The 17,787-nt window shown below is 41.1% G+C and overlaps 1 protein-coding gene across 3 annotated transcripts in view; it reads right to left on the bottom strand.

Moving 5' to 3' along the window:
- The window catches only part of LOC119900836 (zinc finger protein GLIS1), a 70,660-nt gene that overhangs the window by 12,746 nt on the left and 40,127 nt on the right, over positions 1–17,787 (bottom strand). For 2 of the 3 annotated variants that reach the window (XM_038716106.1, XM_038716108.1), the window contains 3 exons: positions 8,386–8,547; positions 5,659–5,769; positions 1,647–1,788 (listed from right to left, as the gene is read on the bottom strand). In XM_038716106.1, the coding sequence (XP_038572034.1) occupies positions 1,647–1,788; positions 5,659–5,769; positions 8,386–8,547 (415 nt within the window). The remainder of the gene's footprint in view (positions 1–1,646; positions 1,789–5,658; positions 5,770–8,385; positions 8,548–17,787) is intronic. The other variant, XM_038716107.1, reaches the window with a different exon arrangement.

Here is a 17,787-nt window from a genome sequence, read left to right as displayed (position 1 = left end):
TTCTAAATTTAAAGGACCAAGTAGAGTCCAACAGCTAAAATGCTGATATAAAGTATGTTAAAGCAATTAAAGATAAATTATAGTGGTGTAATTTGTTTAAGTTTGACCAAAGGCACCAAAAGTATGATTTTTACTGCCTGAAAACACAAAATTACCATAATACATCTGCAGGAATGTTGACATGGCTGTTGATTACCACCAATGACTCTGTGATTGCTTTGCCAGGTGTTGGGATTTCTGGCGGTCAGACCTCATTTACTGGCCTGTTCTTCTGTTTTGGAACAAATACTCCCTGGCCGTCGATATCTTGAGATACGGCCAGTCTCTTGCGCTCGCATTTTGAATTGCTCAACCACAGAGAATAGTGCTACTACTGGTGTCACATGACATGTTGTATTCAAGAGGTATCGCTCATTTATTTGTGCTTTTGAGTACACAGTTGATTTATTCTAGCTTGTTTTGTGAAAACACAACATAGAAGGTGTCACATGAAACTTCAATGTATACTGTATGTTATATTTGTGGTTTAAAATATTAAAAATGTATATCAGGAACATGTAAATGTATTAAAATAGATAGGGTAAAATAGTACATAGTTCAAACCAGTATGACCAGGGGATTAAGCAATGGGCATTAAAGTAAATTATAGCTTGGAGTGCCTTGGAGAAAGGGGGGAGCTGGACAGTTTCCAGAATCTGAGAAAAATAATGCTTTGGGGACACATGAATTCTATAGATACCTGCAACTAAGGAGTATCAGGTAACAGATCCATTCATTATCTATACCCACTTATCCGTGCAGGGTTGCAGGGGTTGGAGCCAAACCCAGCTGACACTGGCTGAGAGGCGCCCGTCGATCAAACGAACAACCACTCACACATTCACACCTAAAGGCAATTTAGAGTCACCAATTAACCATCATTTCTGTCATTTGGATGGTGGGAGGAAGCCGGATCACCCGCAGAAACCCTCGCAGACTTGGTGAGAACATTCACACTCCATACAGAAAGGCCTGGGACAACCAAGGTGAGGCGACAGTGCTAACCACTGAAATCATTCTCCAGGAAAATCTGATCCGGTTCTTTACTGTAGCCAGGGTTTAAAGTAGGTGGTAACATCAGGTATGATGGAGAGTGCGATGTGAATCACTCACATGTTCTTTTTTTTTGGAAATGTCAGAAAATAACTACGTTTTGAGAAATGTTATATAAAGTGCTCGCACAAACACCCTTTGAGTTGTACGGTACTTCATCTGTGTAATTTCTAAGGACATGATAGATATTTGGTTCAAGTACGATTAATAGAATAAAAAATTAGGGGGAAATGGTGCCACCGACACAGGACCAATGGCTAGTGGTGACTTGGTGAAAGCATCTTCTTTAAAACTGACACAGATCTTGAGACTACATAAAACCCAACTAGAAGAGAAATTTGAAAATGAATGATAGTGTCTGTTTTTTTTACTTAATATTTAATGGTCTCTTGCCAATAAAGTGTGGGGGGGGGAGCATATGGAAGGTACAGTGAGAGAGAATGGAGACTTGCGTTGTTGTTACTGACAGAAGTATTTGATTACTTAATGCCTCCATAACAGGAAGAGGTCACATTATCAGGGTGTTAAATGACAGAGCGGCATCCTGTGTGCACCTGTGAAGATGTCTTGACCCAGTCCAGGAGAACGGCCGTCTTTGCTGTTGTAGAGGTGCTGTGTGGTGGTAGAGCTCTGGAGGTGCTGCATGGACAGGCAGTCACTCAGGATGTCCTGCTCCAGGTGAGGACAGGGCCGAAGCTGTCAATCACAAAGATAAGAATAAACAGAAAATGTTTCCAAGGAATGATGTTGAGTCATTTCAAAAGCAAGAACTGCATCTGGTTTGCACTATTACACAACATAAGAACAAAACACAGCATCAGTTGTGTCTATTGTAAGTTGGGCCCTATGTGGGGTGTGGGTTTTTTGCTTTCTCTTTTTGCAATACTTTGATTGTATTGTTAATTTGAAACAGTAACCCAGCAAATGAGAATATATTCTCAGTCAAGATGAGCCAGAGAAAAAGATCATATGCTCCTTTTTGAGTCATGCGTTGGCCTTGGACATAGCGGGTAAGTGATCACTGTACCAACTCAGAGCCAACGCGAGATTGCTTCTGTTTCTTTCACTGCCAACAGTAATGGGGGCAACTGAAGACACATTTCAGCTGGAGAGTCGATGACACGCCACGCAGAAGAAACCTGAACCTAAGGAAACTTGTATCAGTGGGACATCTGCCTTATGGATCAGTTGAACAGCTGACCTCTGTTGTATACATTAGTGAATTCCTCTGTGATAAAACATTACAGTTGCTGAGGTACACACCAGGAATGCACTAACAACCACATCTTTCCTTTACTCAGGAGATGTGTCTTCAAATAACCTGTAAATTCAACACAGGGACCAGGGGCCTCGTTTCAAAAGGCTACATACAAAAATGTTAACTAAACGGGGTTAAATGTGCGTATGGATACTTCACTGCAAACTTATTTATAGGATTTATAGAAACATTATATGCGTAAAAACGTGCACATTTCTATGCATCTTTCCTCCCATGCTTAAAACTCACGCAAAGTTTTTCAGACACGGGAATCAACGATGCCAGATGGGGAAAAAAACAAGATAAAATATCAAAACACACATCACCATATATCATAATGTATATGCCTACCTCTAATTGTGGATATATATTTATTATTATTATTACACCAAAGTACAAAGTACTGAAATTTGCTAAGTGTTTCAAAAATAACAAGTCTGTAAAGTAGAATATGTCCGCTGATACACCACTATAGTTTGATCATTTACAGTATGTGGATTATGTTTATAATCAAAACACATTTAAATGTGAAGGGAATCATTATAGGTATGATGATGCCCTGAACTTCATATCACAAGTTACTTATAGATCCACAGTATCATAACACTGTGTATACATCTCCATTTAGTTTTCATATAGTTTTTGTGTGTAAAATCGCAGGAGTGAACACGACTGTGCTGCACAGAGCGCACTGGAGACACCATGGGGGCGCACACACACACTCTGCCTTCTCACTTCGACTCACTGGGCACATCTGCACCCCCTGCACAGATGGATTGTGTAAATTAGCAAAGGCTGGAAATAAAGCTAGTGACAGCTCTCGCACAATCGCTACCCTCCATATACGCATTATGAGGCCTAATCATAATGCAGGCCAAGCATTACAAAACCAACTTAAATAACGTGTTCACCTGTCATACTTCCATCTTCCATCTTAAAATGTTATGCCAGGGTGGTGGACCACCATTTTGGCAAGATGTAAAGTAATCAGTATGATAGCTGTAAGCATAAATACTGCGTGATATTCATGCGTAATGCTGCATGATGGATGGGCTGGCATTGAGGAGGACAATGGAAAGATTAGGAGGGAACGAGTGTTCAGGGACCTCTAAGATTGCCTGGCCCACGATGATGACTGGCTAATATACCGATTTAGATTCCCTAGAGCCATGCTCTTGGATCTACATGCGTCTAGCATTAGACAAACCAACCCAACTGAATTGCGCCATCCTGGTGCAAATACAAGTAGGCTATAGACACTCTGGGGTTTCTGACAACCGACTGTTACCAGGGGGAATTAACCGACAGTTGTGTGTTTGATATGATCAACAATATATAATGTTTACCTTTCTGCCAAAAGTCCCTTCTGGGAATAATATAATTCTATTAAACTAGCTGCATTTTCTTTTGTTTGTGACCGTGCTGCTGTGTTTTCTGACTTCCACCTCAAAAGCTCCTCGATTTCCCATCTCAGAAAAACTGTTTATCTTCCTCTCAGTTGTTGTTGCCGTAATTCACGGTAATCGAGCTCATTTATATGCATCAATATTCATGACTTGCTTTGCATCGACCATTTATGGTTGAATATGGGCGTGTAGAGGGCTGGATATGAGGCTGATCCACATCCTAATCTCTAAATAAGAACTAATTTGCGCAGTGTTATCCCTTTTAATTAGTTAATTTTAATCAAGTTATTTATTTTTATGCTTCATTCATAAAACACATGCATCCCATTTTTAATCAGTGAAGCGTAATTTTCATTTAGTAAACACTTACATGCTATAACCAGGCTAAATTAGTGTATGTGCGTTCAGCTCATCAGGAAATCAACATGTAATCTAATTGTGAATCCAGTTTGTAATTTTTGTCATCATGCTGTGATACTGACATTCTTTTTTCAGCATAATAGTAAGAAGTGATAACTTTATGATGCCAAGAGGCATAAAAACCTGGCGGTGTTGCTGTGAGTCATTTGGACCAGAACAAAGTCTATCTTTAAAGTGTTACAGTTACAGATGACAAAGTCGATGTTGTTCACTACAGCTTTTTCTCCAACTTCATTCCAACTCCATCAATCTGCCCATCGTTCTGCCCGTGTCAGCATGTCAATTCATCCATCCACAATCCACCCTTATTTATTCTCTGAAAATCAATTCCACATTTTGATTTTGTGGTTGGACTGTGGGTGGAAACATACTTCAGCATTATCACAACAATCTACTCTACCCTCTGATTGTTCCCACAGACAGCAAATGGGCAGATAACAACTTTATCTGCGTGTGACTTACGACTTAAGACCTTCTGCCTATCAGGCCAGTGAAATCGACGATAGCTGAACTTTTCATTGCGGTTTTTCTCAACAGTTTTATAGCTGGCATCATCCATGTTATGATTTCACACTGTATGTCAGTAAATATGTATTTTCATGTACTCCTGGGGATCCTCATGAGAGCCATGCAAAACATTCATCACATGTAATTGGGGCTCTGTTTTCCCCGCCGCGACACTCCTAACAGTTTTTCTCCAGGCCCGCTCCAAGACTGGAGTAAGAGCGTTTGTTTGACATTTGTCCATAACATCTGGCCACTGGGGTATTCCCGCAGTACAGCTTATTAACAATGCTACAAGCACACATGTGTTTCCCTTTACAACGCTAAGCAAAGGAACACATCATCCAGCCTGCCACTATCCAGCCCCTTCCACAACAATGAGCCCATTCTCTGTTATTTACCCGCTTCCAGTCAGGGAAAGAATGGGCTTTTGACCATGAACATGATGAAATGTGGTCAAACCTGATCTATTGTAGGGGAAACGATTCTCAAAGAAACTCCACCACCCCACCCAACCAACCCCTCAATTAAACCAACTAGATGGATTTGTGGATAATGCATGGTAGATCTGAACAGGAGAGATTACATAAAGTGCTCTGTTTGTAAAATCTGTAGCCCTGCGCATTAACTTGAATAAAGTCATGCTGGAGGCTGACTAAGAAAAAGGTCCACAGTAGCCCTTGGGAAGGGCACAGCAATGTAGTCTACATAACATGCAGGTAAATCCACCTGTACTGTGTGGATGTATGCTCACTAGCACTTGTTATGACTACCGCAAAATAAAAGAATAATATTCCTTTATAGTGTCAAATTAATATACTGTCAACCTTTTAGACATAGAGACATAAAAAAAGGAAATGCAAATGTTAAGTGACAAAAGTCTAAAACATTACAAGACCACAGGGGTGCACTCCTTAAGTTTCTGTTTCTTTTTAAATCTTGATATCTATCTGTTCCATCCCTCTTTTAATGTCTTACCTTTCTACGCACCTGTTGCTCTTTGGCCGAGTGGATCTTGACATGTTTGCGTAGGGAGCTGGGGTCTGTGTAGCGCTTGGTACAGCCGGGGATCTGACATGCATATGGTTTCTAAAAGCACAGAGCAAATGTTCCACATCAGTTAAGTGTGTAAAATACATTTGTTAAATTCACTTTATTGTTAAGGACAGAGACACAAGGCGTTGAGGGTGTGAGTAAGCAAAGTGAACACATGTAAAGTTTTGAAATCTCTTGAAGTAAAGGGAAAAGTTAAAGTCCTACCTTTCAGCTGAGAATAACAGAATTTCAAGTAAGAAGAAGAGGAAAAAGAGCATGAAAAAGAAAAAAAGAAAAGATCCATTATACAGTATTTCAAAACCAAATGACTTCCCTGTAGAATTTATAAAAAAATTTATTGAGGACGTTAAAGCTGGTTTATGTTCTGTTTAAATTGCTGTCTCTCCTCCTTTTCTCTTCCCATTGTAGTAAGGAACCCCCTCTCTTGGTACTGACAAAATCATTACTACATGATTACTATAAATACTTTACGATGTATCTAAAACACTCTACATTGGATATTGTGGCCTAATAAAGGGCTATATTTAACCCAACCAGTCTGGTAGTACAGATCAGTCTGTATGTCAGTGTGTACGCTGACATACAGACTAGTTGTATTGAGGGAGATGTAGGAAGATTAGAGTAACCTACATGACATCTGTAAAATGACTGGTCATGGAGTTTCCTCATCATTTCACATCCTTCTCATTAACCAAGCAAATATAGAATGCAGCTAGCTGATTGAGGGATTTTTCCCCCCTTCACTGCAATTTTTCTTTCATCCTCAGGAATATAAGTTGGCCATTAAAGTGTAAGGGGATACGCGTCTTTATTAGCTCTGCCTCCATACCGCAACCTTCTCTGTAAATAAGCCATTGTTATTCCAAGGCGCTTACAGTGCCACTCATCTCTGCCATGTTTGTTTTGCCAAGCAACGCACCCAATACAGCGCAGAACCTTGAGTAGAAAAATATTTTAAAAAATCAAGTACAACTTCTGAGCAGAATAAATATCATTAAAGCTTGAAAATGATTTCCCCCCAAAGTGTTTCTGGCAGGGCAGGCAGCTGGGCAGGCACAGTGAATGCCTTAGCGGGGTGTTAATGTGAAGCCATAAGCATCGGGGTCCCAGATTAGCTGTATCATTTGTCCTACTGTGGAAAGAGTGGGAGGTGGAAGAAAATACTTAACTTGTAGAATAACACAAGTCCGTATTCAGAACTCTACTTAAGTATAAGTTCTGAATGATTTACTATTACATGTAGCAAAAGCATTGGCCAATAGAGTAACATGGGAGGAAAATATTCTGGAAATATAAATAATATGAAACCAGAGTTAAAATGTAGATCTCTTTCAATTAAAGTTTTGCATAAAGTGCTGAATCTGTGCGTTTACTGCTTCAAAAAAGGCTCACCCTGTGCCACTACAGCTCTCCTTCTACCTGCTCAGCATCACTGTTTTATTAACTCTCTGGCTTTTTTCAGTACTTTCTCATACAGCCTGGTTCCAACTCTCTGACCTGAGGTAACATAAAGGGGGGAAAGAAAGAGTTCAAAGAAAAGAAAACACTGCTGCCACATGACTTTAGAAAATAGTTTGTGAGGAACAATTTTAGTTCCATACTGTTAAAATTCTCATAAATTATTTTAATTGAGTTTAAGAGTTGTTTGAAGGGTTTTGTTGTGTCACAGAAATGTACATAATGAAAATGGCTCTGTGGAAGCAGAGCATTTAACATTAACTTCATTTTTGGATTTATATACTGTATAAACAGTCTTAACTGACTAAATTCAGATTAGAAAAACTACTTCAAAGACCAATCAAAAATAATGGGTTTTATGGGTGATTATTTAAAACTATGTAGTAAAAACCTCAAACGTATAGATTTTAACAAGAGGTGTTTAGACTGAAATAGTTGATAAGGGCAGAAAATACTTGAAGAGGGGAAAACTGTACAGTATAATAAAGAACAAATACGTCAACTGTCTTTAAGTACATAATTTGAGCAAAACAACTTATTTACTCCCCAGCTGTGTTGGCATGCGGATGGTGATAAAGTGAGGTATTGGTGAGGTTCCTGAGACATGACGAGTGGCAGCGATGGCTGACTCAACCTTTCCTTCCCTTTCCACAGGTCGCACAAACAGGCAAAGCTCTGTCTGAGCTCACAGCTCCAATCCAAGCCTGAGCCGCGACTGGGCCTAATGGAACTGATCATTTAATGATCTGTGGCGTGTCACTGCCAGCATACAGAAAGTAAGAATGCCACACCGCTTACTGACTGACAGCAAATTAAAATCTAACACTGTCAAGATGTGGAAATAGGCACTGGGACTTGGACGGCAGTGCAGTTTTTAATGTGGGTGTAAAAGTGATGGCGGGATACAGTATGAGCACACACCAGACACACACACACCCTCACATACACTGAGTGGACCTTAATTGCTAGTTATTTAATAACTAATATTTTAATTTTGCATAAAATCTAATCCCTGAATGGATCTGGTGGAAACTAAATGCAGCTTATATTTACAGTCCATAATTTCATGCAGCCATCCTTTCTGCAACACAGGGACCACCCAGCCTTTAACTGTTGGCCTGAGACAGGTTAAACATGAATCTACTCTGGAGAAATGGAGAGGTGAGACAGAGCAGCGACTTAGTTTCTAACCGTGTCCAGGTGAGTGCGCTGATGCTTGGCGCGGTCGCTGGAGTTGCTGAATGCTTTCTGGCAGCCGGGGTGCTGGCACAGGTATGGCTTCTCTCCTGTGTGGCTCCTCAGGTGGATCTTCAGGTTCTCCAGACGCGAAAACGCTTTGTTACAGCCCTCGAACTGTGGAGGAGGGAAGACAGCACACACACACACACACACACACACACACACACACACACAGGAATGCATGCACAGAGACAACCACACATAGGCAGGTACACACACAGGACCACACAAGGAAATAAACAAACGGCCACATGAAGGCACACACACACACACACACACACACACACATATACATGGAGAGGCAGACACACACACAGAAAAAAGAAATCAATCAGTGTAAAGTTGGCAAATTCTGGTACAATGTGGGCTCTGTATACGTGTGCATCTGTGACTCAGAAAGAAGCTGTCCCACTCTTTCCCCCAGTCCCTTGATCAGTCACACAGCTGGAGGAGTTCACTCTATACCACATATTCACCAGCTACGGAAAAGTGAGCGACGTTTAAGAGCATGGGTGGTATAATCGCGAGCACTTTTTTTCCATGGCTCTTGAATTACGCGGCCAATCCGAGGACCTTTGTTGAAAACCCTGTCCACTTGAAAGACAGCGGCATGCGTGACAGTACACCTGCCTCAAGGCTGTAGCTGCATCTAAATTGCAGGGGAAACTGGAGTGTGCCGTACAGCGGCGGTTAATGGGCTGTAATGCATCGCATGAGATAAGTGTTCTGCTGTGTATAGTGCACTAGACTGACAAGTGACAGTGACAGTAAACAAGCTCATATCCGACCCAGCTTGGCCCATTTGATCCAAACCACTCAGCCAATGAACACCACAGATTTGTTAACACGTGAATGATTCATGAGGGTTCTCGCATATCCACTCCTGCTCTTAAGCAGAAAACACAGCTGATTGGTTTATGAGGCTGTCCATGTTGAGACCCCCTACAGGACCTGCTGTGTAAAGAGTCACAAAGAGTATGGGTGTGCAGTAATATGGGAAGCAGTGTTATTTAATTCTACATAAAGTTAATCTCATTTAGGTATTCAGCAGCACCTTGACATCAATACACTGAGACTTAACTGTCACACGGTACAATAGGAGTAGATGAGGAGCTCATGTTGGCATCCTTCTTCTGTACAGTCATTTGTCTGTATGAGGACTTTAGATGCAGGGTTTGCATGGCTGATACATAAACAGAGGGGGGCATAAGAGCGACAAAAGGTGAAGATGGAAAAGCAGGTCGCTCCAGGAACAGTAGTAGGTGCCATGTCTGACCACAAAGATTAGACAAATTAGACAGATGACGGATTAAGAATGATGGCAATGTCTGAAACACAATTTTCAGACACATCATCCCGTTGTTCTTTGTGCTTGCTGTGGTGTAATTCTGATGTTTGAGTTTGATGTAATGACTGAACAAAGATCTGCTTGAAGTTTAATGATAATTTAATGATTTCAATTTGGATTTCCTTTTTTAAATATGTCAGAAGCTGACACAAAGCCTAACTTTGGGCGGCTGTGGCTCAGGTGGTAGAGCGGGTTCGATTCCTGACACTAGTCCTTGTCCTTGGCCAAGATTCTGAACCCCAAAATGCGGTGTGCTTAGTAATATCATTGTGAGCACTTTGGAGAGGAAGCACTGTATCACTTCTGATGAGTGACACCTTGCATGTCTGTGTATGAATGAATGGGTGAATGTGAAGTGTTGCAAGGAGATTTGAGTAGTCAGGAGACCAGAAAAGTGCTGTATAAATATGTAAATGAATAAATAATTCCATTACCATTTAACATTGTTTTTAACATTAACAAACATCAAGAAACATTGAAAAAACCCTCAACATTTTTTTACACCTGGAGCTATCTTATTCAGTCTCTGGTTCTTCCTAAAATGTTCTTGGAAAGTTCTTGTGGTGGAAACACCTTACATGAGTATCATTTGAAAATCTTTGACTTTGGCGCCCCTAGGTTGTAGTATCAAAAAAGACACATAGAAACATGCTATGATCACAGAAAAATCATAAAAATAATACACAGTATTTAATATATTTTTAATATTCTTTTATAAATTTAAAAAGGAGTCTTTATTCATCCTATGTCAAGTACCTAAATATGAGGCGCAAACCTGTGAGAAACAGAGCCAGGGAGGCATTCGGTCTGCTAAAAACATAGTGCAACTACTCTTGCTTTAAACTAAAGTAAATCTCACCATAAACCAATTTCTTGGTTAAGGGCTAAGCTGACCTCAGTGCAAATACAACTGCATGGACGAACTACTGCGAAGGCCCTGCGGTCTCTACTGTCCATTGTACGCTGACCTTTAGTGAAGCCTGCTGACAACAGGTCGGGTTACAGCTAAGGAGACACCATTCTTCTAATGGCCCTTCAGCTTCATCTAGGCTCAGTACTCATCCCTGGTCTCCTTCATTCACTCACACAGCACAGGCAGGGCCTTTTATTCACTGAGGCTCCATTTAATATAGGCGAAACCTAAGCCAGTCATGGTAGAGCCGTGTTGGGTGACCAGTGGCTGATTTGTGGGTGTATGTGCCTTTGTGGCTCAGTAAGAGAGTCTTAATCTGACCGATTATGGCTCCACAACGCACAGCTCCTCATGAAGTTTGTAAGACCTTTGAGCCAATGAGTGTGGAAACAAAAGCATCCTTTCAACGTGATTAGACACTTGTTGTCTTTTTTTGATTAGACAATAAGCTGCAAAGTAACAATTTAAACTGAGCTTCTGAGGTCGGTTTTTCTGAAAACAACACTGGGCAAGCACCAAAACATGTAGATCTGGGTACCTGAGAAACATCAGTAAATCAGTAAAAGCATCAGCATTTAAGCCATCTAAGAAAGCCTAAATTAATTAGTCTAAAATTAGAAGTATCTAAATTAAAAAATACCTTATGAAAAAAAAACTAGACTAAGAATATAACTGAGCATTTCAATTGCTCAGTTAATGCCCATCAAATCAGCTATATTTGGACCTGTGTACTCCGTGGTGTGGCTAAAGCTGAGACATAATCAGGAGAATGGATGACAACATGAATGACTACTTGACGAGAGCAACACAAAAGTCACAATGAGGCAGTGGACTGGAATGTCGTATAAATAAAAAAATTATCAACACACACACACACACACGCACATGCACACATGTCCAGGCTTCAGCATTACAACCATGGAAAATTTCTTTAAGAGTTCACATCGCACAGTGTTGTAATACGGAAACATATTTTTCTAAAGTCATGCCAATCAAATGTTTCGGATGGAAACGAGAGACGCGGCCAGGGTGGGAAAGTTTAATAAAAATCTCAGCGCAGAGGCACATCCACACTGCCACACCAGTCATGACAGACACGGTCCATGCTGACTGCTGAAACATGGCGCCAAGCGTTTGAGTTTGGAAAACAAACATGCCTATTATTGACGTGCCAAATGTGTGTATTTATGTATAAGGGAATAATCACTCTTTCATTGCTTTCTTTTCCGCAATACAAATTTGAGGCTAAATTATAGTTACGGCTCCGTGGAGGAAACCGTGTTAATCGTGTAGAGCGTATTATTACTCTGGGAGCTGGACTAGCAGGGAGACGGTATGTATGAGGTTTTCCTGCCTGCTGGGAAACCAATAGGCACTGCCACCTCTAGGCATGGACATTACCCAGAACCCTGCATGAAAAATTTTATGCTACAGTAAGATGCTTTAACATGGCCAATCTGGTGGTTAAAATGACTTCTTTCAGAGAGTTCATGGATTGTTAAAAACTACTTAGGTTTGGATATTTGGGGCAGGCAGAGACATTTAACTCCAGGATTGTGCCTGTTATTGATACACGTGAGAGTGTTCCCACTATATTGACCTAAAACATAATGATGATATAAAAGCCTCTCACAATAATATATGCATGTTAAAAAATCAGTAGGTTCCCTGTGTCGTCCATGAGGAGTTGCCTAAAATATAAACTGTTTAGAGAGTAATGAACACACAGGTTAAAGTGGTATAAACAGAGAGTTGTGGTGGCTGAGGTCTCTGACACAGGATTGATTTTACCTTTGATATTATCTGTGAAAACAGTTTAGACAGCCCTAATCACATTAATTGCTTTAAACATGTTTAGTTTTCCTCTCTGAAACCTCCGTCTAAGGTAAACCGTCAGATCACCACACGAGGGGAGTGGCACTGGCAGCGTGGAGGGATTTGAGCTCCGTTTGACAGCATTTCTCTCTTGAGGGGGGGGGGGGGGCAGTAGCTCAGTAAACATTCAGGATGACAGCAGGGTCTTGACATGGCTGAAGGGGGCGAGAGCGGGTTGAAAGGGTGGACGGGCAGCTGATCACAACAGACAGATTATGGGCCCAGCATGCAGGCGAGTGGAGGTGCGGCATGGCTGAGACCTTCATGGGAAATGACTCCTGACTGGCAGTGAAAAGGCCAAACAGTTGTCGGAGCTAAAAGGCAGCAGTGTGCGGCCCTCCTAACATTCGGCGGCTCATTAGCAACCTGCAGTAGCGCCGCATGGTGGAAACAAACCAGCCGTTATGGAGGAGTGTGGGGAGGAAATATGGCTGGTGACATGTAGGACAGAAATCTGATTAAAAGATTTAATGACTGACACAAGAAGAGAAATGCGGAGAGATGAGAGAATCAGAGGTAAGGCTGAGGTGAGGTTCCTCTCTTTGGAAAAACAATATCGGACTCCAGTCCTTGCACCCAAGGTCATCACCATCACCTACAGGAGTCATTTCTTTCCCAGAGAATAAACTACAGGATTTTCTCTCCCGACGATCAAGCTTTCCTGCGGTTGCTTCAGATGCGATGGAATCTCCTTCAGCACCAATATATCTCTCTGGCCCTGGGCAGTAATTGTAGATGAGGCCTCTGACTAATGATGGGGTGATGGGATTCAACTGTTCTCCTGCTCACTAGCATGAAATTCACCATTACTCATGTTCAGCGGGCCCCCCATAAAAGAAAAAGGTCCTCAGAGCCTGAAAGCCTCCACCGGTTCACCGCTGTGATCATTTTTACCTAATACATCCAGGCTCCTTTACAGCCAAGACTGACAGACACGATAAAGGGCAAAGAGTTTTGGTGGCACAAACACTGCCAAATAAAACATGTTATAAAGTGCAAACGCTCAAAAGCAGCCTGTATAACTTTATAAGTATGAAAAAAGGGAGTTTGGGGGAATGAGTTGGTTTATCACAAGGTGTCTTTCTCTGGCCTGACCAACGAGGAAAACCACCAACACTTCAGGATCTGTTCAGAGGGGAGGCTGTGGAGCAGAGTGCCCCGGCTGCGGATGGGAGGAACATGTGCATTTAATCTGCCTGCTTCCAAATGCCCTGTGGCAACCACAGCAAAGAGCAGAAAAAACGTAAATGGATGAAATTATATCCATATGATTCAACGAGACAGCTAAGGAGAGGCAGGTTTCTCATGCGCTTCGTCAGGATAGAAAATTAAACACAGCTTGGCTAAAACATTCGCATTACATAGTTTACACATATCATTTCCACTGCGAAGCAGGACCATTTTAGCAGCCAGCCTCATCTGTCTGCGAGCAGGGCTTTAATTTGAATCGAAGATACCAGATTTCTTTTCTCCTTATCCTCAGAGGAGGAGAGAAATTAATTCACACACGCTTGCTTTGTTTTTCCCTGAAGCATCTTTTCTCCTCCATCGCCTGCACTTTGCCTAATATTTTGCCAAATTTTTTGGATTGCCTTGATTTATGAGTGCTAAGATATGAGTACACACAGCAAATGACTAAAAGCGAGGGAGTGTTGTCCAGATGCGAGTGAACAAGCGAGCAGAGCAAGAGCTCAGCCGATAAATTGGTGGGAGGAAGTAGTCATGTAAATGACTAAAGAAATTGTTCTTAACAGCCATTTTGGCCTCATGCTTGAATAGTTTGGGGGCCAGATTAAAAACTATGTGGATGGTACAACAGGAAGCGTTCCTATGATGACTAAATGAGGCTGCTCACATAATGAGCTGGCCCAGCTGTTTTGTTCCTCTCTCTGACGGTTAGCTGGAGATTGAGGAGGAAGTGTAGTGATGGATCTGAACCCCTGTTCCTGCGGTGGAGTCCTGGCACAGTGTGAGCCTGGCTGCTCAACAACACAGTGAGGCTTCATGGAAGCACTTAACCTGCTGTGATTCAGAGGCCTTCATTCAAATGTCTACCAGCTCTGCAGCCCTGCATCAGATTAGAGAGCTAAGATGTGATTTCCTCTTAAACCAGGCAGCCTGGGGTTTACAGGTTCACAATGTTGAGGGAAAAAGGAAAACAGGGTCACGTTCTCAAAAGAGATGAAGCAGACTGACAGGGAAAGGGATATTTCTCACGTGTTATCATGCAGCGTCAGCGGAGAACCAAACCAGCTTCCAGCTTGATTCTTCTGTTGCCCCAGCTTATTATATAGTATAGTATAGTATGAACACGGGTCAGTTGTACAGCTCTCTTTGAAACAGACTCTACCTCAAACACTGGATCACATATCTGATCACATCCATATCAATGCTTCTCAGTGACAGAGGACAGTGCTGGACTAAAGCTGCAACGATTAATTGATTAGTTGCCAATTATTAAATTAATTTGCAACTACTTTGACGATTAATTAATCAGTTAGAGCAGAGGTTTTTTAAAGTGGGAAGCAGGCCTCCCAGGGTGGACAGTTTCAGCTGAGGCTCAGTGAAGGAAGTGAAAAAACATTACATTATTTATTACATTAATGATCAAAAGAAGATCACATAGAATAGCCTGAATGTGTGTGATTTGGTTTAAGAGAGAGTTGAGAGATACAGACGTTTTGGGGAATTTTACTGTTTTTCCTACTTTCCTAGAGTCAGAAACGAATAAATGCCTTAGTACAGACATATTTTTATTAGGGATGCACCGAATGCTCAGCCACCGACATCAATCGGCCGAAAATAGCAAAAAAAAAGCACTTTCGGTGTTTGGCCTAATACGTCCAAAGACCGGAGAGATTTTGCCAAACAATTACGTTGATATGTCGGCAGTGTGGAAGCATTTTTATGTGTCTGAGAAAGACACAAAAATCGCCGTTTGCACATCAACTCCATCTGTGGCTGACTTCTTAGTAAAGGCAACAAACGGTCTGACCCGCTTTAAGCTTTTCTGTCACTCGATCATTTCTGAGAAGGCTAGAAGCTAGCCGCACCTAAATCTTGAGTGCACACATATTCAACCCTTTATGGTAAATCCCCTGAAACGGACTAGTACAACCTGACACGCAGGTTAGCAACTTTATCCTGTCAGTTTCTCTCTTTACAAAGACAAGTGTTGCAGTATGAGATTCCTACCTGAAGAGAGGCTGTGAAGTCTTCATGTTAAGCGATATGAGACCACATACAATATTATTTATCAATTGGGTCAGACTTGATGAATTTAGTGCTAGAATACACCTGTGACAACGTCCGGTTTTCAAAATAAGGTGTCTATACAGGACTAAGATTAATTGGATTAGAAAGTATAAAACATATTACATGTGTCCATTAAAAGTAAACGGACAAATGTAATTTACTTTACAGGACCCTGTAGGGCCTCAGACAATGCAGTCTCTCCAAATCCTGTGGGAAACACTGAGTAAAAAGCACATTTTGACTATTTAATTTATGCAATGGTAAAGAAAAAAGCCAAAATTAATGTATTTATTATATTCTGCTTCGGCCAAGAATTTTCTTTTCGCGCATTCCTATTTTTTCATATTTGGTGTAGTCTCAAGTTATGTCAACCATTAACAATACTGTATTAGGCTATGTTGCCTCAATTGTTGATTGTTGATTAAATAACATAATCATGATCCCATATGCATCCAGGAAGTATGCAAAACTAAACAAGTACACTAAGTTGGGGTGAGGGGGGGCCTTTTTCCAAGCTTTGTCTGAGGGAAGGACCAGTCTCAGACTTTGGAAACCAATAGGTTAAAGTAATTTCTTTAGAGAAGAAAAAGTGAAAACTCTCTGACTCCAGCTTGTTAAATGTGAATATTTTCTGGTTTCCTTAGTCCTGTTTAACAGTGAACTGAATATCTTTGTATTGGACAAAAGAAGACATGTGATGACATCATCCTGGGCTTTGGGAAACACATCGTCATTTTTTACCATTTTGGGACATTTTATAGACCAAACAACTAATTCTGTGAGGAGAGGAAATGATTACTGCATGACAAATGTACTACAGTGTTATTAAAAAGAGAAAAAAGACACACATTTAATATCTGTCTTTCTCATTTTATCCTGTGCTTTTTGTGAATGTGACAATATCCATTTTAGACGTGTTGAAAGTGCTGTGGAAATGTTAATAGGTCTGACATTGTGAGATATCTGTCATGAGTTTTAAAGAAAAGAGTTATTAGAGCGTTTATTTAAACATGAGGCCAACATGTACTTGATTTTGTTTTTAAAACAGTAAGATTGGAAGATGAGAAGGATTTATTGTACATTTGAATATCATAACCATTGGATATGATGGGATTTCGCATGTTCACTTTAGTGAGGAAGTGTTTGATCCTATGACCTCTCATTCAGTGAGGCTTCTAAAAGAGCCATCCCACTTTGTCCCGCAACAGTGTGTTTATTCTCACTCCGAATCCCAACCATTTATAATGGCTAATTAGAGTGCAATACAAAGCGTCCAGAGCCACAGCTATTAGTAACCATCAAGGCATTAATTATAAACCCATTCATGAAATCCGAACCCGCCATGAAAAAGACAGACTGAGGGTTACGCAATGAAAATCCTAAACATGATCTGTGTTCCGAGCCGGCGCCTGGACTGATGTTACTGGCAGTCTATGCAGGATCCTGTTTGACGGGCCCATGAGCTATGGCGTCCTCTGACACCCGTGCTTCAATCTGTCCAGCACCTTTCACTCACACCTGCCTCTATTCTCACTCTCGCTTTCTCTCTCTGTCTCTCTCTACTCTATTTTACCCCCTTCTGCCAAACAGCTCCTCTTGCTCCATCCCTACAATGGGGTGTTACATCCCTCAACAGGCTCCATTTTATATCGGTGCTGTTGGGGGATGATTGACACCAATTTAGCATCGGCCAGTAATGACAATAAGGTTATGTTTAATTGATCCACTTACTTGCTCTTTTGTTCAACTATTAGACAAATACTGCACAATCCAATGTGATGATTGGCCTATGCCCTGAAGTGATCTTTTTATTTGATTATCCACATCATCCATCATCTTCTCCTCTGCGACTTCGCCCCTCAGTCTGTCTAGCATAGTAACTTTTTTTATCAAAGCATTTGTTTAACTTTCTCCTCCACAGCTATTCTTCTTTTACTCTAAAAGTAAAAATTATGTTGCTTTA

This window comes from Micropterus salmoides, unplaced genomic scaffold (assembly GCF_014851395.1).
Source record: "Micropterus salmoides isolate LMB-PRFRI ecotype aquatic unplaced genomic scaffold, ASM1485139v1 Ms_hic_scaffold_13, whole genome shotgun sequence".
NCBI classification, from domain to species: domain Eukaryota; kingdom Metazoa; phylum Chordata; class Actinopteri; order Centrarchiformes; family Centrarchidae; genus Micropterus; species Micropterus salmoides.
Note: the sequence above shows the minus strand (reverse complement) of the source record. Positions and strands in the feature narration are given on the sequence as shown.